At 35.9% G+C, this 23,030-nt stretch overlaps 2 protein-coding genes and 1 pseudogene across 4 annotated transcripts in view; 2 read left to right on the forward strand and 1 right to left on the reverse strand.

The window, feature by feature from the left end:
• The window catches only part of LOC145823047 (uncharacterized), a 247,351-nt pseudogene that overhangs the window by 145,626 nt on the left and 78,695 nt on the right, over positions 1-23,030 (forward strand).
• The window catches only part of LOC114296846 (V-type proton ATPase catalytic subunit A-like), a 31,950-nt gene that overhangs the window by 3,814 nt on the left and 5,106 nt on the right, over positions 1-23,030 (forward strand). The window contains exons 2-6 of one of the 3 annotated variants that reach the window (XR_014365136.1): positions 5,938-6,037; positions 6,192-6,254; positions 6,865-6,943; positions 7,197-7,313; positions 7,430-7,467. Coding sequence is in view for 2 of the 3 variants with exons in the window: in XM_082921996.1 (XP_082778122.1) it covers positions 5,938-6,037; positions 6,192-6,254; positions 6,865-6,943; positions 6,999-7,094 (338 nt within the window). In the remaining variant the exon portion in view is untranslated. Of the gene's footprint in view, positions 1-5,937; positions 6,038-6,191; positions 6,255-6,864; positions 6,944-6,998; positions 7,110-7,196; positions 7,314-7,429; positions 7,468-23,030 lie in introns of those variants that run through there. The other 2 variants (XM_082921996.1, XM_082921997.1) reach the window with 2 other exon arrangements.
• LOC145820830 (uncharacterized) lies at positions 19,890-21,602 on the reverse strand. The gene is made up of 2 exons (XM_082917371.1): positions 21,174-21,602; positions 19,890-20,564 (listed from the first exon to the last, which is right to left on the reverse strand). The coding sequence occupies exons 1-2, from the start codon at positions 21,600-21,602 to the stop codon at positions 19,890-19,892; spliced, it is 1,104 nt and encodes a 367-aa protein (XP_082773497.1).

The raw sequence follows: 23,030 nt of genomic DNA on the forward strand, positions 1-23,030 counted from the left end.
GAGGAAACATTATTATTAATTGACATGTCAAAGAGTATGATACGATTAAAAGAGATGTTTATTACATTGAAACGAAAGGGTATCTTTAATGCGATAACAATGCAGACAATCTACAACGCACGGAAAACGACAAGTGGCTGGACAAATTTATTTTAGTTCGATAACATGACACTGGAATAAACCAATTTGTATAGTAATGTATCATTGAATATGCACTTCACAAATGGGTTCCAACTAATTTCTTGTTGAAGTAAAATCATCTAATCAAATGAGAGTAAATGGCTGAAAAAAGTTTGTCTGGTAATATAGCACTGGAATAATTCTAATTCTTTAACATTGTATTACCAAAAGCTATCGGTATAAAGAGACAAAATTAAAAGAGTTTTGAAGAGTTTTTAGATTAGGGTTAGTTTTGGTAGTATAATTGGTGTAATGAGAGTCACATTTTTTTTAGTAGTGTAATGAAATAAAGAATGTAAAGAAGTAAATTAGTGATGTAAGTAGAATCAGTATGCCTTTAATCGGTGGGTTAGCAAGTGTTTTTGCTTTCACTGTTTTGTTAGTTTTATAGCTCTGTTTAGCTCAAGATTCAAGTGTCTAAGCAAGTGTAGCAGCTTGATATAACATTTCTTTAGTTTTGAATCGGCTGGATGATGTTTTGTTGATTTTAACTTTTGTTTTTGTTTTTTCATTTTTTTTTAGATGACAAATTAATGAGTTCCATGGTGAGGGCTACGTACATGTGACGTGTGGTCAGCTACGTCACTGTGTCTCTATCTTTTGCTTAATTGAGCAAAAAAAGAAAAAGAAAAGTTAAATGGTTTACACCTTACACTTCTCAAATTTTATTTTGATTCCTTATGGTCTGCCAATTAGATGGAAAGTGATCAGGTGAGGAACATGAGAGCACGTTTGGGAGACATCAGAGAAAAAAATAATATTGACACATTATATTTTTCACCTTTCTACTTTCACTCAAATTTTCTAACAATGAGGTGATGATAGATCACATTGCAATGTAGGTTTACCCAAGATTTTGTTGTTGCTTGGTGCAGTTTGTTAGAGCTATTTATAACTTTTTTGTTAAAAGAATTTGTGTTAGAATGTTTAATGTAATATCTGTTTGTAAGGTAAAAATAATTTAACTAGTTAAAAAAAATTGATTATCTGAAAAGTTTAAAAAAAAAAGCTCTTGTAAGTTTAAATTTTTTCATTCTTATTTTTGATTAGCAATTTTCAATTTGAAAAAAACTAACATAGTGAACCTTGACCTATTAAACTTTATCTGGCTTAAGATTTTGTAATGGCAACAGAATCTGACATTCATGAGCAGATAAACAACACTGTTAACTTTTTTTGAAGGGCTATTGCTTTGCGAGCTTTAGTAGGAGCGCCTTAATGGACAAACCCTAGTTGCCTTGTAGCATCTCCTTTTACTCGAAACAAATATTAAAGTGTGATAAAGTGTATTAATAAGAAAATTGGAGTCCAACTTTGTGTGCGAGCTGTGTATTAATTTACTGAATGTATGTGGGTGTTCCAATGGATTAGCTAAATTGTGTTAAAATGTGTGTTTTTGTGTGCTCCAAATGTGTATTATGTATAGAGAGAATAAAATAGATAAAATTTAGCAATGGACAATTGGAATCCATTGTACTTGTTTGGTGCTCTGTTTTAACACCTCTACATAAATAGTGGAGATTGTTAGCACCTCACTGGTTGTGTTTGTAAATTAAATGTATAAATAAAATAAATAACAAAACATAAATAAATAATCTAGAAAATAATAAATTAAATTCCGAATTAATTGCTTATAGAAATTCTAAGTCGAGACTTGTGTTGTACAGAATCTCCTTAAAGTAGATTTTGCCTTCGCTTAGTGTTTCGAGTTTTAACAGCGTCTACTTCCCAGGATGCAACGACTACTAACTTGGTTTACAGCACTACAAACTCAAGTCTGGAGAACCAAAACTATGTTGTGACTTTCTCTTTTTCTTCCTAAAATTAAATGGTAGATAGATGCAGAAAACAGAAAGATGGAAAGGGAAGAAGAAAGACGAAATGCTCAAGGAAAATTAGATGAATGAAATGCTGCAATGGCAGGCTATTTATAGAAGAACATGTGGCTTTTTAGAATAGGTTTCAACAGGTAGAAACCTGTTCGGAATAGAAACAGATTTGTTTGGGTGGAATTCAACAGATATGAACCTGTTCGGGTGGAGGAAAAAACTGGACAGATTTATTCTGAATTTTGAATATGAAATTCAAAAATAAATAAATAAATAAAATATAAATGTTTTTGGCCAAAAACTATAAGTATTGGGTTAGACAAGCCTAATCCAACCTCCCACCACACATCCATGCCTAGCTCGACCGAACGGACGGCGGTGGGGCTCGCGTGTGTTTTGTTTTGGGTCCAATACATCTAACGCACTTTACCCATCCACAAAACTTGGATACCTCTTGGAGCCCATCCCAAGTGTGGCAAGTTAGAGTTTATATATCCATATAAATCCTTAAGCCTTTCCAATGTGGGGCAAGCACATTTCACAAATGTGTTGGAAACCCACCTAAAGCCATTTTCACGAACTCGAAAATGCACGTTGAATTCTTATTCATCCGGAAATGGTTTTGAGCAACCAAATACACAATGTTATTTACTACGCGACATTAAATATGAGCCCAATTAGAAATGTTAAAAATAACACTTGGGTCCTATCTTAATTAATGCTCAAAGTTGGAAAAAAAGAAAAAGAAAAAGATTTTATAAAGCCATTTCTAACAATCCCCCACATGAATGGAATTCACAAAAACGAACGTGCAACAAAATGCAGACAAAGAAAGAGTACATTAAGAAGATCACCACATCCAGATTGGTAGCTTTTGGCTTTGAACCTCCTTTAGTGAAAACCTATCGGATTTACTAGCTAACCAGTGGATACAATGCCTTGAACTATTAAGCTATTTGTATAAGCCAAGACAATAGACTATACATAGTGTATCCGTATACACAGTTTGGTTCTTACGATTGTGTTCATTTTGGCCCTGAATAATACCTGGTAATTCATGAGTGCTCTAGAGAATTTAGCCTTCTCAATTCTCACAAAACCGACCCAATTTACACTCATATAGGTGATTTCTTATTAAGAGTATCTTGCCATATCCCACTTGGATGTCCAAGCTATAAAAATCATTAAAAACAAAGCTTATTTTACTAACGCTGCAGGTATCACTCTTCTTATCGTAGAAATGGGTAGGTGTAAACTTTCTTAGTGATACATGAAGTCATCCATAATTCAGTTGTCCCTTTGAACCTAAATCTTAGGATCTCCAATCATTTAGGTTGGGTTGCCATAATGACAATTTTTAAATAATAGGCTTTAATCCCATTCTCCTCGATATATGGTGCACTTACTCTCTGGCTAACCCTTTAGTCAATGGATCCGCAATATTCTCTTTTGACTTTACATATTCTATGAAAATTATTCTATGTAAGAGCAAATGCCGAACGGTATTGTGTCTTCGGTGAATGTGTCGAGATTTACTGTTATATATACACTACAAGAAAATATACTTTTGGCGACCACTTTTGCCGACTAAAAATATTTTGGTTGCCAAAAGTTGTGGAATTGGCGGCCAAAAATTATGTTGGTCGGCAAAAGTACAATATTTAGCTACTAAACTTTTTTAGTTGGGGTATATTGATTATTAGCGACTAAAAAAAAATTTAGTCGCCAAACTAAAACAAATTTAGTCTCTAAATTTGCCACAATTGGCGACTAAAAAAATATTTTAGTCGCTGTATAGTTAGTTTTGGCTACTAAAATTATTTAGTTGCCGAATAACAAACAAAAATTAACTTTTTATTTTTGGCGACCGAACATTTGGTCGTCAAATGTTTTACCTACTAAAATTATTTAGTTGTCGAATGAAAAATAAAAATTTACTTTTTATCTTTGGCGACCGAAAGTTTGGTCGCCAAATATTTATTTTCAGTACCTAAAACAATTTTTAGTCGTTGTGCAGTTAGTTTTGGCTACTAAAATTATTTAGTTGCCGAATGAAAAATAAAATGTCGCCAAATATTTATTTTCAGGGATTAAAAAATATTTTAGTTGCTGTATAGTTAGTTTTGGCCATTAAAATTATTTAGTCGCCGAATGATAAACAAAAATTTACTTTTTATCCTTTTGGTCGCCAAATATTTATTTTTGGCGACTAAAACAATTTTTAGTCGCCAAAGAACTAAAATATTTGAAAAGTGATATTTCAAATTTTGGAGGGACTTATAAAATATTTTCAGTGACTAAAAAATATTTTAGTTGCCAATAACCATATATATATATATATATATATTCTTCTTTTCCTTATTTTTTTGCCCTAAAGTGAATTTGTTTCTCTGAAGGAGCTCTCTCTTTCCTAATTGTGGGTCATCGATCTCAATCTCCCAAGTCGTTTTCTATGTCCTTGCCACCATCGCCGACACCACCGGCGGTCTTTGCCGGTACATCTAACTGTAAGCCTTGTGGTGGTGATACCAGAGAGCCACTCATCGGTAGCGGCTGGGCTAGGGCTAGGGCTAGGGCTCCACACCGATTGAGCCACCGGTTTGACTAATTTGATGGTGGGTCCACCGTCGTTCTATGGAAACAAGCCGACCACACTTGATCTTCTTGGGTTGGGGATTGGAGTTGGTGGAGCGTCCATTGCTGGCTTCTCGGCTTTGTTCACTTCCATTGGAAGTGGGCTTGATGTTGCGGTGGCGGGCTAGGAAATTAAGTTAGAGGCAGCACGAATTACAATTTAAAAAAAAAAAAAAATTCATGATCAACATTAAGATAATAATAATTTTATGAGCTAAATTTAAGCATAAGAAATTAAAAATCATTATTAATAGGAATAAATCAAAATTCTATAATAGTGTGTAATAGCTCGGTGCAAGATGGTGATGTAAGTTTGTAATTTTAGCACAAAAAATTATGAATCAAAATTCCTAATTTTAGAAAATAAAAAAACATCATTTATAGCACAAATTATTATAAAATCTATTTAATTTTTATTTGACAAAAAATATTAAAGAGATGATATTGCTTATAAATAATGTGTTTTGAATGGAAACTATTACATAGTCTTAGAGTACCATATGGTGTTGCCTATGTGATGCTCAAAGCATGATAAATCACAAATCACACAAAGTAGTTTGTCAACTACCTGAAAGTAATGAGTTAATTATATTCAATCCATAAAATTTTCCACTACACTATTGGTTTAGACTACTACATAAACAATACCACATAGTACTCCTAAAGTATCAAATAACTACTTATGAACAATACAATAAATCCTTAGCCAAAAAAAAATATTAAAAAAAAAAAATACATTTTGTATATGACCACAAAACAAAAACAAAAAAAATTCAAAATTGAGGGAGGGCACGTGACCCCCCTGGGCCTTCTTTGGCTCCGCCCCTGGCGGGGGTGGCGACGGCGACCTCATTTGGAGGAGTGAATTCCTCGGCTGAAGAATGTTGGAAAGGTTCATCTAAAATTACATTTTTCTCGAACAATTTTGCAGACTAACTTTTATTTAGTCGCAAAAAGTTTTCATTTGGCGACTAAATTAAAATTTGGTAGGCAAAGGGTTGGAGTTTTGCCGACTAATATTTTGTAGTTGCCAAAATAGAATTTTCTGCAACCAAAATTGAAATTTGGTCGACAAAGGTCGAACATGGAAGACCAAAAAAAAAAAGGGAATGAAAAAATTTTTAGCGACCAAAATAATTTGGTCGTAGATAATAAAACGACGCCGTTTTGAATGTTATTTAAATAAATTGAAGGACAATACCAACCAAACAGTTTTGTAGGGAAAAATTGCTTGTATATCTCGCGTACCACTCCTCATACGCATCTCATCGTTGATTCTCCTGCTCGATTGCAGTCACCAAAGTCGCTCCTCCTCTGTCATCGCAGTTGCCTATATCGCTTCTTCGACCAAGCATCAGAGGCGCTTCGAGAAGTACTTGGGCCTCCATTGTTAGGTATGTATTTTATCTCTATTTCTATCAATCTATCTATTTGTCTGTCTGTCTGTCTCTGTGTGTGTGTGTGTGTGTGTGTGTGTGTGTGTGTGTGTATTTGTGTTCCATTACTCCTTTTACTTACATGGTTGCTCTCTCTTTTCCCACCTAACAGCACCACCATCACCATTTTTCTGCTACTACCAGTTCCCCTATCTTCAAACAAGCCTGAGATCAGGTATGGGTCCTCTCTCTCTCTCTCACTCTCTCTCTCTCTCTCACTCTCACTCAATTTCTCTATTTTCCTTTGTTTTTCCTAATTTTCAAAACCCTAATGAGTGAATATTTGAAGAAATGGCCTCAAATCATACTCTCCAAACAATGCAAAAATTGAAAACTGATATATATATATATATATATATATATATATATATATGTATATTCTTGTTTGTTCTAGTTGGGATGACAGAACACATGCAAGTATACCATATTTGCTTTATATAATTTGCTTATTAGTTGGGAATTTTGTGTATCACTGTTTGAATGATCTGGGTTATCCTTGGATAGCATGATCAATAATATGTATCTCATCAATTGCCTTGTATGTACATAAATATATATATATATATATATATAAAGAGGTTTGATCTTTTTCTTTGTAAAAAAGACTCTTTTTCATTATTATTATTATTATTATTTTTGTTTTTTCTCCTCCCAAAAGGCATATTTTTTGGGGTTTTGTAATACTTTATCTTTTAATGTTGCTTGTTAACTGAACGAATGTGACTCACGCGAACTAATTGCTCTGGGGCTAGAGAGTTGTGACCGCTTCTTGTTTTTGTTTGTAGATCCCATATATATATCATCTTAGTGTATGAAGAAACAGCTGGGTTGACGGTCAATGATCCCGTTTTACGAACACACAAGGTAATACCATATATATAGTATTATGATACATTTAACTTGTTCATTGACATTACAGCCTTTGTCGGTGGAGTTGGGTCCTGGAATCTTGGGGAATATATTTGATGGTGTTTACGTTTGTGAAATATATGCTCCTTCATATATCCCAACTTGAATGTTGTCTGAACAAAAACTTGTTGCAATTGGGTTTTTTATTATTAGCCTGTCTTCAGGAGGACATTTACCCACTGACAATCCATTTATTATTTAAAAACAGTGTAGAGGCCTCTAAAGACCATCGCAAAGCGATCTGGTGATGTGTATATCCCTCGTGGTGTCCCTATCCTGGCCCTTGACAAGGACACCCTTTGGGAATTTCAACCTAAAAAAATAGGTAATCAAAGAGCATTTTACTTTAGTTGTTTAGAGACAATTGTTATGGCTTTTGTTTACATTAGAGTGCTAGAAAGACTTGATGCTTTATAGTTTAACGTCATCTGTTGGTGGCAGGTGAGGGAGGTCTTGTAACAGGGGGAGACTTATATGCCGTAAGTTTAACAATGCTTAACTTAGTTTATAGAAGTTTAAAAGTCCTTTTTGTAAGCTTTTGTTTCCATATGTGTTTGGCATTTTTATTTTGTTGTTCTTCATCTAAGGTTGCCATGGTTAAATCATTATGCAGACTGTCTTTGAGAACAGTTTAGCGCAACACCATGTTGCACTTCCTCATGATTCTATAGGAAAGATAACCTACATTGCACCAGTTGGTCAATATTCATTGAAGGTTTTTCTAATTTATTTTTTGTTTTTGTCGTTCAACGTTGGCTATTCTTTGTATGACGTCCTTAAGGTCAAGTCAGTAATCTTTTGAACTATGTTTTATTTGCATTTACCATGCACCTGGACAATTTTGACTCAAATATATATGGTAGGAGTTTGTCCCTCTCATGCTCCAGTCCTTGAGTAGAAACCATATCCCTAATCTATATCTTCATTTATAGGCAATCATATAAGGATTCTGAAAGCTTCAAGTCCATTACCTAAATCAGTGATTGTCTTGAATTCTTTCAGAATGAAAGCTTCATTAATCTTCCAGTCTTCAAAATAAATCTGAGGGTTTTTAGATTTAAATCAGATTAAAAATAAAAAGAAAAAAAGAACGACAATACTCATCTTACTAGACTTTTTAAAGTAGAGGCATCAGTGCCTAATCAATGTATCAATACAAACATTATAAATTTTTTTTTTTCCTTTTTGGTTGACTAGGAGGTTCATAATTACAAAACTTAGAACAAGCTCCGCAACGAACATCCAATGGCATCAACATTATAAATCTGTAACAATCTGGTCAAGAATATCATAATACTATATAATCATGCCCGTAATTTCTGAACAAGATTTGCCAAAAAGGTGTTCCAATAGAATTTCTCTCAATGCTTCTCCCTTTCCCGAACCTACAAACAGAAAAGATTATTCACACCAGATCCAACAGTGAAAACCAAAATGAATGGAAATGCAACTAAAGACAAGTTAGAACTGCATGCTTAAAATGGACCATAGCAAAAGGAAGCTTAAAGGGGAAAAAAATTTACTATTGTCATAATAATCTCTTATAGCAAAGAAAACAAGCATAGATAACATAGCAGACTCAAGCATAGGCTTGAATCCTCCCTTGAGCCAAGGACAAGGACATTTTATTTACCAAAAAGAGGCGATGACTAACAAAGAGTTATAAAGATTTAGATACGAACCAAAAATAGACACCCTTGCCCATAATCTTGCAAGTTCTCTCTCATGCTAAAAAGGGCAAGCAGGTAAGCACCTGGAAACAGAGCAATCTAGTTGATTTTTATGGAAAGTATCAAGCTATGGATGTATGACCAATACTTCCAAAACATTTCATAATTATCTATAGTATTTATTATATAAAGCCTACAACTAAAGTCGGTGAAGCTCTGAAACCCTTTATTTATTTATTTATTTTTTTAACTTCTAAAAATGCCCACACATGAACAATTACATAGGAGCAGTCAAATTGCTTCATTTTTTTTTTCCAAAAAAAAAAAAAAAAAATCTAAACTGTTTCGTTTGTAGATTTCATAGCACACAACTTGTGTGCGGATAACCACCAGCAATTCATATTCTTAATTTTGAAAACTGACCAAGAACTTTGGCTTTTAAACATAAAAAAAGGAATTCCATATGAGTCCCACAAAAAAAAGCTAACAGATGAAACTAAATGCTAAAAGCAAATTATTAACCATAATTAAACTTAAAGCAACTAACCTTGAGTATAATTAGAGCAACAAAAAAAGGAAGAAGAGCAACAAATAAAAGAGGCCGAGAATGCAAGACAACGTGAGGAGATGCAAAAGTAAAATTTTGGACTTCAGAGCATGTTGGCGCAAGTAATGGAAAATCTCAATCCACCAAAGTCCCCACTATAGCTAGTCATGGTAATGGGCAAGTGTATTAAACCAGATTGCATTATATTTATGTTCAAATTAAAGGCAAATAAACATGTTATGAGAATATTATAGAAAAAATTGTAAGGCAAAAAGGGGAAAACATGTTGGGTCGGTGGACCCTGATGAGTATTGTTCACTCAACCCTATTGTTCACTCGAACACTAGGTCCAATGGGGGGTTTTGGGTACTTTCGTAATTCCCATGTGCTTTCGTATAACTCTAATTCTATACTTATAAATAGATGAGGGGGCGCCTCTTTTAGGTTAAGAGAGAGTTGTATTTTTCTGATCATAGTGAAAAACTGTAGCCGCCATGAACGTAGCCCTATTCTGGGGTGAACCACGTAAATCCTTGTATTCTTATGTGTGTGATTTGTTTGTTTCATTTTTCTTCTTTGTTTTTTATTTCGTGTGTTACCGATCTTGGTTAGGAAGGGTCAATTCCTAACAGCTGGTATCAGAGCATTGGTTTGAGTGGGAGCGATGGCTACAGATGAAAAGGTTAGAATCGATAAATTCAACGGCACAGATTTCGGCTTTTGGAAGATGCAGATTGAAGACTAGCTGTATCAGAAAAAAATTGTATGAGCCCCTTTCAGGGACGAAACAAGAAAAGATGAAGGATGATGAGTGGACTCTTCTTGATCGCCAAGCGCTAGGTGTTATTCTGCTAATGTTGTCTCATAACGTTGCGTTTAACATAGCGAATGAGAAGACTACAGCGGGTCTCATGGCGGCACTCTCAAACATGTATGAAAAACCCTTTGCTTCAAATAAAGTTTATTTGATGCGTAAATTGTTTAATCTGAGGATGACAGAAGGTGCTTCGGTGGCTGAGCATCTGAACGAATTCAATATTGTGATAACACAATTGAGTCCTGTATCTATCGAATTTGATGATGAGGGCTTTGATTCTTTTATCTAGTTTGCCAGAAAGTAGAAATGGTACTGTAACGACAATAAGTAATTCTTCAGGAAAAGAAAAGTTGAATTACAATGATATTTGAGATTTAGTTCTGAGTGAAGAAATTTGTAGGAGGGAATTAGGGGAAACATCAGGTTCTGCGCCAAATACAGAAGCTAGAGGAAGATCAGTAGGAAAAAACTAGAAATTGCAACAGATCAAAATCCAAACACAGAAGCAAGTCAAGAACTGGAGAGGGACAGAGTTGCTGGAACTATGGAAAGAAGGGACATCTAAAGGGAGATTGCTCGATATTGAATAAGAACAAAGGTGATCAAAATCAGAAGTCTGCTAATGATGCAACATGAGAGATTTATGATGTTTTGATCTTGAGTATTGACAGCCCTCTTGAATCTTGGATTTTAGATTCTGGGGTATCATTCCATTCTACTTCACAGAGGGAATTCATGGACAATTACATTGGTGGTGATTTCGTGGAATGTTTATCTAGCTGATGATGAACCTTTGAAGATTGTGGGTAAAGGGGATGTAACAATCAAGTTGCCAAACAGATCTGTTTGGAAGATACAGAATGTCAAACATGTGCCTAGTTTGAAAAAAAATTGATTTCTATTAGACAACTTGATGATGAAGGTCATGTTGTAACCTTCATGGGTGGTTTGTGGAAAATCACCAAAGGAGCCATGGCTGTTGTTCTTGGTAAAAAAGAAGGCACCTTTTTACATAACTACGAATAGTAAGGATGCAGTAGCAGTTGTTGGTGAGAAGGAAGACTCAAATATGTGGCACCAAAGGCTTGGGCATATGAGTCAAAAAGGGATGAAGGTACTTGCATCTAAGGGGAAACTGTTAGATTTAAAATCGGTGGACATTGACTTTTGTGAGGATTGCATCTTTGGCAAACAAAAGAGGGTTAGTTTTTCAAAGGATGGCAGGAAATTGAAGTAAAAAAAGTTGGAGTTGGTTCATACAAATGTGTGGGGACCTGCACCAGTTTCATCTCTTGGAGGATCATCATACTATGTTACCTTTATCGATGACTCAACGAGAAAGGTATGGGTTTATTTTCTGAAACATAAATCTGAAGTTTATACTACTTTTAAGAAGTGGAAAGCCTTGGTGGAGACTGAAACAAGTCTGAAAATTAAGTGCTTGAGATCAAATAATAGAGGGAAATATGAGGACAATGAGTTCAAGAAATATTGTGCAGAAATGGAATTAGAATAGAGAAGACTGTTCGAAAGACACCTTAACAGAATGGCATTGCAGAATGCATGAATAGAACTCTAAATGAACGTGCTAGAAGTATGAGGATACAAGCCGAATTACCAAAGATGTTTTGGGCAGATGTAGTTAACACTGCAGCATATCTGATTAACCGTGGTCCATCTGTTCCATTAGATGGAGAGTTACCAAAAGAAGCTTGGAATGGTAAAGAGGTAAATTTTTCTTTTTTGAAGGTATTTGGCTGTGTTTCATATGTGCATATAGATTTTGCTGATAGAAGTAAACTTGATTCGAAATCTGTTAAATATACTTTTATTGGGTATGACATTGATCAATTTGGTTATCGGTTTTGGGATAATAAAAATCAAAAAATATTCAGAAGTAGAGATGTCATATTTAATGAGAAAGTAATGTATAAAGATAGGGATAAGTCTACATGTGAATCTGAATCTGAATCTGTTACTTGTCATGAGCACATCGAGTTAGAGGAGATTAGTGAGAATGATTAGTAGGATTTAGAATAATTCTGAAAATCTTATTCCACAAACTGAGCCACATACTCCTACTTGTAAGTTGAGACAGTCAGAAAAAGAGTCTAAACCTACACAGTGTTGGTCTCTATCTTTACATTATTTGTTGTTGTCTGATGAGGGTGAACCCGAAAGTTATGATGAGGCTTTGCAGGTTGATGATTCAATCAAGTGAGAGTCAACTATGTAGGATGAAATGGATTCACTCATGGCAAACCAGACATGGGAGTTGACTAAATGACCATTGGGTAAGAAAGCTTTGCACAACAAGTGGGTTTACAAGGTCAAACAGGAACATGATGAGAGTAAATGCTACAAGGCCAAATTGGTTGCAAAAGGATTTCAGCAAAAGAAAGGTGTTGACTACATTGAAATTTTCTCTCCAGTTGTGAAGTTGGCCATTATCATATTGGTGCTGGGAATTGTGGCTTCTGAAGATTTGTATCTTGAGCAGATGGATGTGAAGACAACTTTTCCCCATGGTGATTTTGTCATGCCCTAAGCTCCGTGACAACGCTGCACACTCATATAATTAAGCATGCAAGGCTAAGAATCCAATCACATAACCCACAATGTAAATTACTCAAATTAAAATCCTTAATTGTCATAATGCCAAAATCCATAAAAATAAATAGTTCTTATATGAAAATTAAAAAATCTAGAAATCCCCTAGATATTGATTTGTGATTATGTAACAATTTTAAGCAGTATATAATAATCCCAATCAAACAATCAAGACAAATCAACACAACGATTTTAACGTGGAAAAAAACCACAATTGGACACCTCCAACTGTGATTAAAAAACCACGGGCAACAGCCACAAAACAATCCACTAAGAAGATTTAAAGGAATTACACAGGTATACTCTCAATTACCTAGCGCATCCACGCCTAATTGAACCAACCTCTATGTGCCTCTTCCAACCCGTCTTCACCTCAGAATTGTCTTTACAATGAGCCACCCCAGAATCCACCAAAGCTTCAGGCTCGAATTCTTCGGAATCCACCGAAGAACAACTCTCTCTTTTGTAGAACAAACAAAAAATTTGATGTATACTCTTTAAAACATGAGTTGAATACTCAATAAAACATCAAAGAAAACTCATAAAGTATCCCCAGATATAAACCCTAGAACCCAAAAAGAAGATCTGGAGTAGTTATCCTAAAATCTGACCCAACATGCGAATTTATAGAATCTGTCCCGCGATCTCCGCTCGAGCGCCCAACAGCCCGCTCGAGCGGCTTTAGCAAAATATGCGCGTGATATAACAGAGGTCCGCTCGAGCGCTAGAGAACCCGCTCGAGCGTGAAATTGCACATCTCAGTACTTTTACAGGCGACCAAAACTGCTGGAACCAGGAATTCTCCGCTCGAGCGGGGTAATGTCCGCTCGAGCGGACAGGCATCTTGAAAGCATTAGTATCACAAACTTCTCTGAAAGGCACAATTCAGGTTGGATTCACATCTAAACACTCATAGCCTCACTGAAATAAAAGTGGGAAAATAAATACAACTGAAAGGAGTTTTGTCAAACGGGATTGCCAAGAAATAAAACCTAACAATCTCCCCATTTGGCAAAGCCGTGACAAAACACACCTAACAAATAAAATCCTAAACACCCTAACCCATTACAGCCAACAAAAGCCAACTTCTTTCTCAAGGTCATGATCTGCAAAACAACTATTAGTGCCACAATCTTCAAAACAACTATTAGTCCCACAAGAGTATATATAAAAAAAAACAATAGACATAAGACACGATTTTCTTGAAACATGAGATGGAAAACATGAATAGATGAAAACTACAACTCATGAAAAACAACTCTCAAACAACAAAAACAAGATCATAGACCACACAAGCAATGATATGACGATGTAAATATCAGGGGCACACAAAAAAGAAATAACAAGCAAACAGTGCATAGCAACATGCAAAACATATAGCCAATCTCCCTTACAAAACATATCATAGTGTTCATGCTAAACAACTCTTGCAATGAAAAACCAAACTCCCCCTCACTAAAAGCGCTATAAACACTGAAAACAGTGAACAAGAAGAAAACGACAAAAATAATGTGGTGGAGCAAGCAAGGAATTTTAGATTAGTACCTTAAAACACATAAGATTATCTAAGAAGCACAATTACTAGTAAACACAATGTGCACAGTCTGTAGAAGATTCCTCATGCAAGAAAGTGATGCATTATGTGAAAAGCATAGATCCCATGATAAAAGTGTGTGTGTGACTCTTGGAGTTTGACAAACACTAGATTCAATCCTAGTAGTGATATGAAAGTCGGACCTCCGACAAGAGAATCTAAGCACGACAAAGGAAAGTCAAACCACTAGGAATCAAGGGGTATTTGGTGAGTAAAGGCGGAGGCTTCCCCTCAATCAATGAATCTTTTTTTTTTTTTTTTATTTTCACACACTTTTTCTTACTTTTGCACATTTTTTCCTTTCTTTTGCATGTTTTGTCTTCTTCTCTTTCTTTTTCTTTTTCTTTTGCACAATCATTGGTGGCTGACACGCTCAAGAGTATGGAAACCGAACCAGAGAAGCATGGATATAATAAGGATGGCCTGGTTGGTGACTCTGAGGTAGCTTTTTCCTCATGGCTAGACTGCAAAGAATTAAGGGGAAAGCCATGGAGATGCAAAAAGATGGAATGTGGTTAAGAGACTCAACATCACCCATGATATGCTAGTATAGGTCAATTTCTCTAGAAACGCAAAAGATCAATGACAGAAGTCCATAGAGAAAAAATAATCACTAAGGCGGAAGACTCCGATATTTGCTAATCCAAGAGTGTGTACAGAATGAGACATACTAATCAAAAAACACACACTCCAAAATGAGTAATGACCACAGAAAACACACATATATTAACATGTAATGGATATTCTCATCAATTCCAATATGCACCAAGGACCACTCAAAAATTTCAAACTTGCAAAACCATACTAAGAAAATCTTTTTGGTTTTTATTTTATTTTATTTTTTTTATTATTTTTTTTATTATTATTTTTATTATTTTTTTAACCAAAGCAAGACAAAAACGAACAAGCACACATGTAATGACAAAAAAAAAAAAAAAACACAGAAACTCAAAAACTAAAATGACAAAACAAATTAACACAAGTCAAGTTTTCTCACCCAAATCTTTTTGATCTTAACAAAATTAGGTCTAGCGGTCTTGGTAAATGTCGTGGCATTGTGAACACTCTCATGAATCTTGGTATTCTGCCTGGACATGTAAGGTTGTCTCCTAATCCAAAAAGTATTCGAATTTCTACCCTTTTGAGACACTCTACAATGTAACTTATAACAGTAAGGGCGAATATGACCCTGCATACCACAATGATGACAAATAAAAACAGGGTGTCCAAGGTGTACCTTCTTTTCTTTTACCTTACCTACTCTAGGAAGGTTGAGAAGTCCATCCTTATGTTGAAATTTTTGTTTCCCCTTTCCTTGAGTTCTTGTATTATGAGATGTGGAAGCACTCTGTTTTTGCTCTTTCTTATCACCAAAGCCAATGCCACTCTTGTCACAACTCATTTGTTGAGACCCAATGATATCCTCCAAAGTCTTTGATCCTTTGTTCCAAAGACCAAAGGTAGCCATAGCACACTTGAGCTCTTCCTCTTTCTTGATCATTAGTTCTTCCAAAGCAACTTGTGACATCTCGAGAGATTCAATCTTTTCTTTATACATGGCATGGGTTTGCAGCAGCTCATTCCTCTCTGTCTCACAAGTCAACAGTTTTGCACAAAGAGCTTGTCGATCATCAGCTATCTTGATGGCATCATTCCTAGCCTCGAAAATCTCTTCCTTTAGTTTGACATTCTCACTTTCACATGCTTTGAGTTTCTTTGTGAGTTTATCATTCAATTTGAATAAGTTAAGAGACTCCTTATACAACTTTTCATAAGCTTGCTCAAGCTCCTCATGATCACTCTCCGAGGATTCATCATCAGTGATATTCTCAACTGACCTCTTCGGAGAATCTGTTTGTCCTTCAGCTTCGGAAGCCGCCATGAAAGCAAGGAATTGTTTATGTCCCTCTTCGCCTTGATCTTCGTTGTCACTTTCATCTTCATCAGATTCTGATTCATCATCCCAAGTGATAGCGAGGGCTTTCTTCTTCTTTAAACGAGTGGGACATTCTTGAGCAAAATGGCCAAATCCTTGGCATTCATAGCATTGGAGTCTTTCAGAGTTCCCTTGTATCTTTCCTTTCTCCTTCTTGGCTATAGAATTAATTTTGAGTCTATCTTTACCTTTAGATTTATGAGAATGAGTAGATTCCAAAAGATTATGATTCTTTTTCAAAAAAGATTTTTTAAATTGTTTAACAAAAGCAGCCGTAATCTTGGAATCTATCTCACAATCCTCATCAGAATCCTCTCTAACTTTATGAGCACTACTAAACGCAATATCTTTTTGTTTCTTTTTGAAATTCCTGTGTGCCTCATAAGTTTGGAGATTTCCAACCAACTGATCCAGCTTGAGGTTGTCAACATCTTGAGCCTCCTTAATAGCCGTAACTTTTGGTTGGAACCGATCGGGCAAGGATCTCAAAATTTTTCCCACAACTTTGGATTCTGGAATTTTTTCACCTAAATTGAAGCTGGAATTTACAATGTCACTCAACTTCGCATAAAATTCATCAAATGTCTCACTATCTTTCATTGAAAGGTTTTCGAAACTAGACGTGAGCCTTTGAAGTTTTGAGCATTTAACAGAAGGAGTGCCCTCATGAATAGTTTGTAAGATATCCTAAGCCTCTTTTGCGACTTCACAATTACAAATACGACTAAATTCTTCAGGTGTGACAGTGCAAAAGAGAGAATTGATGGCTTTACTATTCCAGCTACTATTTTGGTAATCAATTGTGTCCCACTTATCAATTGGTTTGGGGATTGTAACTCCATCAACAGTAATTGTTGGTTCGGTCCACCCATTCATTGTAACTCCATCAACGGTAATTGTTGGTTCGGTCCACCCATTCATTGTAACTCCATCAACGGTAATTGTTGATTCGGTCCACCCATTCATGACGGATTGCTAAACTTTTTCATCAACAGATTTTAAAAAAGATCTCATCCGAGCTTTCCAAAAAGAATAATTGGATCCGTCAAGTAAGGGTGGTTAAACCATAGAATTTCCTTCACGAATTGCATCCATTATCACAAATCAAACAAGATCTCGTTCTAAAAGAATTTTTTTTTTAAAAAAAAAATAGAACGACCTGTTCTGATACCAATTGAAAAATCTAGAAATCCCTTAGATATTGATTTGTGATTATGTAACAATTTTAAGCAGTATATAATAATCCCAATCAAACAATCAAGACAAATCAACACAACGATTTTAACGTGGAAAAAAATCACAATTGGACACCTCCGACTGTGATTAAAAAACCACGGGCAACAGCCACAAAACAATCCACTAAGAAGATTTAAAGGAATTACACAGGTATACTCTCAATTACCTAGCGAATCCACGCCTAATTGAACCAACCTCTATGTGCCTCTTCCAACCCGTCTTTCACCTCGGAATTGTCTTTACAATGAGCCACCTCGGAATCCACCAAAGCTTCAGGCTTGAATTCTTCAGAATCCACCGAAGAACAACTCTCTCTTTTGTAGAACAAACAAAAACTTTGATGTATACTCTTTAAAACATGAGTTGAATACTCAATAAAACATCAAAGAAAACTCATAAAGTATCCCCAGATATAAACCCTAGAACCCAAAAAGAAGATCTGGAGTAGTTATCCTAAAATCTGACCCAACACGCGAATTTATAGAATCTGTCCCGCGATCTCCGCTCGAGCGCCCAACAGCCCGCTCGAGCGGCTTCAGCAAAATATGCACGTGATATAACAGAGGTCCGCTCGAGCGCTAGAGAACCCGCTCGAGCGTGAAATTACACATCTCAGTATTTTTACAGGCGACCAAAACTGCTGGAACCAGGAATTCTCCGCTCGAGCGGGGTAATGTCCGCTCGAGCGGACAGGCATCTTGAAAGTATTAGCGTCACAGACTTCTCTGAAAGGCACAATTCGGGTTGGATTCGCATCTAAACACTCATAGCCTCACTGAAATAAAAGTGCGAAAATAAATACAACTGAAAGGAGTTTTGTCAAACGGGATTGCCAAGAAATAAAACCTAACAAAAACGTCCACCAAGTCCACTAATTTAATCCACTAACAAAACAATAATCCAAGTACTTAAATCATGGTCCTACTCTCGGCACTCCCACATGTAAAAAAAATCCCGCTCAGCTCTACTATGCAGAATCTGAAAAAAAAAGAGGGTAAGCTAGATAGCCCAGTAAATAACCAACCATCACTGCCAGCTGGATCAAGTATTAATAAATAAATAAATAAATCGATAATCAATAAATATAAATTTTTCTACAGTTCAATAAATGAACAAGTATTTGTAAGATGGTTTCATAGCTAAAAATAAACAATGTACAGTACATTTTAAATGAAAAGCCAACAAGATAATTCAAAGTAATTCATTGTTCATATCGATGATTCGATATTCAGATGGTTCAATGATTTGATTCACAAAACCCAAGTCTTAATGACTACGGTCACTTAGCCCGTGACAAGGCCTAGAACCACACATAGGCTGGTGGTAAAGCCCCAAAAGAAACTAGTTTCTGTGCCAATAAATAACCCTATTGGCTAGGGTTCAAATCGTAGTCAGACTAGAGTGATGTTCAAAATTCAAACAATACACAACTTTTAAATAAAACATTCGATATTTTCAGAATAAACGTTTAGTACAATTTTTAGAATAGTTTCACCAAATATTCAAATAATTTTCATAATAATATTCGATGTTGTTTTATACTTGACCCATATTTTATTTTAAGAGAACAGGAAAGCTATGAATAAATATTTATGATTTTAAACGGTTCGATAGGAATAAAAATAAACCAACAGTGATAAAGGGTTACTTACCTCAAATAGCTAAAATAATATTTCCCAAGTTAATCTCAAATTACCAAGATCCACCTCAATCTCACGAACCTAATAAAATATTATACCACATAAACAATTATTATTTGCACCCATCCTTCTCTTCTTATAGCAACCATAGAATAAATTAATCCAATTGTTTATTAGGGACCCCCACAATTTAGCATCAAAACAAAGCCATCACGGCTTCGGAATTCTCAACCTATATTATTCTATTGTTGTTCATATACATGTATAAATTTGTAATTGCTTGTAGCCAAACTTGTATTCCACAAACACACCACCATTAAACTTAACCTATCACATATTAATCTCAAAATATGAACCACCCAACCGGGATGCAAAATACACTCTAAAATTGAGCAAAAATCGAGACCCCCAACATAGACTACATCAATATATTTATTTAATCATATATGCCCATAAATTCATCTATTGATATATTAACACCAAAATCATAGATAAGAATACAATAAAATAAATCTTACCTAAGTGATGAATAAAAAAAAATCACCACTCTATAAATCCTCCTTCTTCACTTTGGTTTTTTTTTTTTTTTTCCACTTTTCAAACCCTGTCCAGCCTTCCTCCCAAGCCCTCTGTTTTTTTTTTTTTTTTGTTTTCTTCTCCCAGACAAAGCCACGGCATGATGGCTACTTAACCTAATATTCTTTTCTTTTCCAAAATTACAAAATTACCCACCTATGTTATTGAAATAATAATGCCATCTCATAATTAAATCCTTGATATTACTAAGTGACCCATATAAATTAATGTAATTACCAATCTATCCAAAAACAATAATGTTCAAAACTTGGGTTTTACATCCTTCCCTCCTTAAAAGAAATTTCGTCCTCGAAATTTGACATACCTGAAGTCTCAAAAAGTTGTGGATACTTTTGTTTCATTTCATCCTCAAGTTCCCAAGTTGCTTCTCTTTCTGAGTGATTACTCCATTGAATCTTAACATAGTGGATGACTCGACACCTCAAAACCTGTTCCTTCCTATCAACAATTCGTATAGGGTGTTCCTTATATGTCAAATCCTCCTTAAACTGCAATGGTGCATGATCAATCACATGACTAGGATCCGGTATATACTTCCTTAACATTGAGACATGAAAAACATTATGAACTCCAACTAGTGAAGGTGGTAGGGCAAGTTTGTAAGCTACCTCACCAATTCGATCTAAAACCTCAAATGGCCCAACAAATCTAAGACTCAATTTACTACGAACACCAAACCTCATTACTCCTTTCATAGGAGACACCTTAAGGAATACATGGTCTCCAATCCCAAACACCAAATCACGTCTCCTGTTATCTGCATAACTTTTCTGTCTACTCTGTGCCGTGCGAAGTCGCTCTCTAATAAGATTGATCTTGTTCACTGTTTGTTGCACAATCTCAGGCCCTAACAACTTCTTTTCACCCTCATCATCCCAACAAATAGGTGATCTACACTTTCGTCCATATAAAGCCTCATATGGTACCATCTGAATACTCGCATGATAACTGTTATTATAAGAGAATTCCACTAAGGCCAAATGCTCATCCCAAGAACCTCCAAGATCGATAACACAAGCCCTCAACATGTCTTCCAAGGTTTGAATAGTTCTCTCTGACTGTCCATCAGTTTGAGGATGAAAGGCAGTGCTAAAATTCAAACTAGTGCCCAAAGCTGTATGCAAACTCCTCCAAAACATAGATACAAATCTGCTATATCTATCAGACACTATGGTCACCGAAATACCATGCAACTTCACAGTCTCCTTGATATACAATTTTGCAAACTTCTCTAAGGAGAACCCTACCTTAAAAGCTAGAAAGTGAGTGGATTTGGTCAATCGATCAATGATAACCCAAATAGCATTGTTACCACCTTGGGTCCTAGGCAACCCTGTCACAAAATCCATGGTAATATGTTCCCACTTCCACTCGGGAATAGGAAGAGGTTGTAACTTACCTACAGGTCTCTGATGTTCAACTTTCACTTGTTGACATACCAAACATTGAGCAACATACTGAGCAATTTCCCTCTTCATATTATTCCACCAAAAGTTCCTCTTCAAGTCTTTATACATTTTAGTGCTCCCTGGATGTACAGTATATCCTGAACTGTGAGCTTCTCTCAGGATTTCTCTCTTGAGCTCTAAATCATTAGGCACACACAACCTCTCTCCAAATCTCAAGGTTCCATCTTTATGCATACAAAATTCCATCTGTAGCCCTATTTCCATTTCAGCCTTAAGTTTTTGCAACTGAGGATCTCTTCCCTGAGCATCTTTAATTCTATCAATCAATGTGGGTTGAACTCTAAGGTTTGCCAACTGCACTCCATGGCTATGCCATCTAATCTCAATATTCAACCTCTGTAAGTCCTCCAAGATATTCTTTTGGTCAGTGATTAAGGTAGCCAAATTACTCGAGGTCTTTCTACTCAAGGCATCCGCCACTGCATTGGCTTTTCTTGGATGATAATTGATAGTCAAATCATAGTCCTTTAATAGCTCCAACCATCGCCTTTGCCTCATATTCAATTCTTTTTGAGTAAAAATATACTTCAAACTTTTATGCTCAGTGAATATCTCACATTTCACCTCATACAAGTAGTGCCTCTAGATTTTCAATGCAAACACCACGGCAGCCAACTCCAAATCATGCGTAGGATAATTTTGCTCTTATGGCTTCAACTGCCTAGACGCATATGCCACTACCTTATCATTCTGCATCAGGACACAACCCAAGCCCATCTTCGATGCATCACTATAGATGGTAAAACCTTCATCTCCGGACGGAACTACAAGTACTGGAGCAGACACCAATCGACTCTTTAGATCCTGGAAACTCTTCTCACAATCATCAGACCATTCAAATTTAATCTCTTTTTGTGTTAAACGAGTGAAAGGCATAGAAATTCGGGAAAATCCCTTAACAAACCTTTTATAATAACCTGCTAAACCCAAGAAGCTACGAATTTCAGTGACACTAGTAGGCCTATTCCACTCTACCACCGCCTCCACTTTCTTGGGGTCAACAGACACCCCATCTCTAGACATCACATGACCCAAAAATGATACACTCTCCAGCCAAAATTCACACTTCTTTAATTTAGCAAATAATTTATTCTCCCTTAATATCTGCAACACTATTCTCAGATGTTCTTCGTGCTACTCTTTACTCTTCGAGTACACAAGAATGTCATCAATAAAAACTACCACAAACTGATCTAAGAAGGGTTTAAATACTCTGTTCATTAAATCCATAAAAGCTGCAGGTGCATTGGTCAACCCAAACGGCATCACTAAAAATTCATAATGCCCATACATAGTTCGGAAGGCTGTCTTAGGTATATCTTCCGCCTTAACCTTCAACTGATGATAGCCAGAACGAAGGTCAATCTTAGAAAAGACTTGTGCTCCTTGCAACTGATCAAATAGGTCATCTATCCTAGGCAAAGGATATTTATTTCGGATTGTCACCTTGTTCAACTCTCGATAATCAATGCAAAGGCGAAAACTACCATCCTTCTTTTTCACAAATAAAACGGGCGCACCCCAAGGAGAAACACTAGGCCTAATAAAGCCCTTATCTAGTAACTCTTGTAACTGTTCCTTCAACTCTTTCAACTCTGCTGGGGCCATCCGATACGGAGCCTTGGAGATAGGACCCGTGCCGGGTATCAATTCAATGGCAAACTCAATCTCTCTATCTAGTGGCAACCCCGGTAACTCTCCAAGAAAAACATCGGGAAATTCCTTCACAACTAGAATATCCTCTAACTTCAATTCAGTCTCACGGGTATCTCTCACAGAAGCTAAATAGCCCTCGCAACCATTCCTTAACAACCGTCTAGCTTGCAAAGCTGAGATTACCAGAAGAGGAGTGTTAACTCCATTACCCACAAAACAAAATTCTGGTTGATTAGGAATCTGAAATACTACCATTTTGCCTCGACAATC

This window comes from Camellia sinensis, chromosome 3 (assembly GCF_055761805.1).
Source record: "Camellia sinensis isolate YWXY chromosome 3, ASM5576180v1, whole genome shotgun sequence".
NCBI classification, from domain to species: Eukaryota; Viridiplantae; Streptophyta; class Magnoliopsida; order Ericales; family Theaceae; genus Camellia; species Camellia sinensis.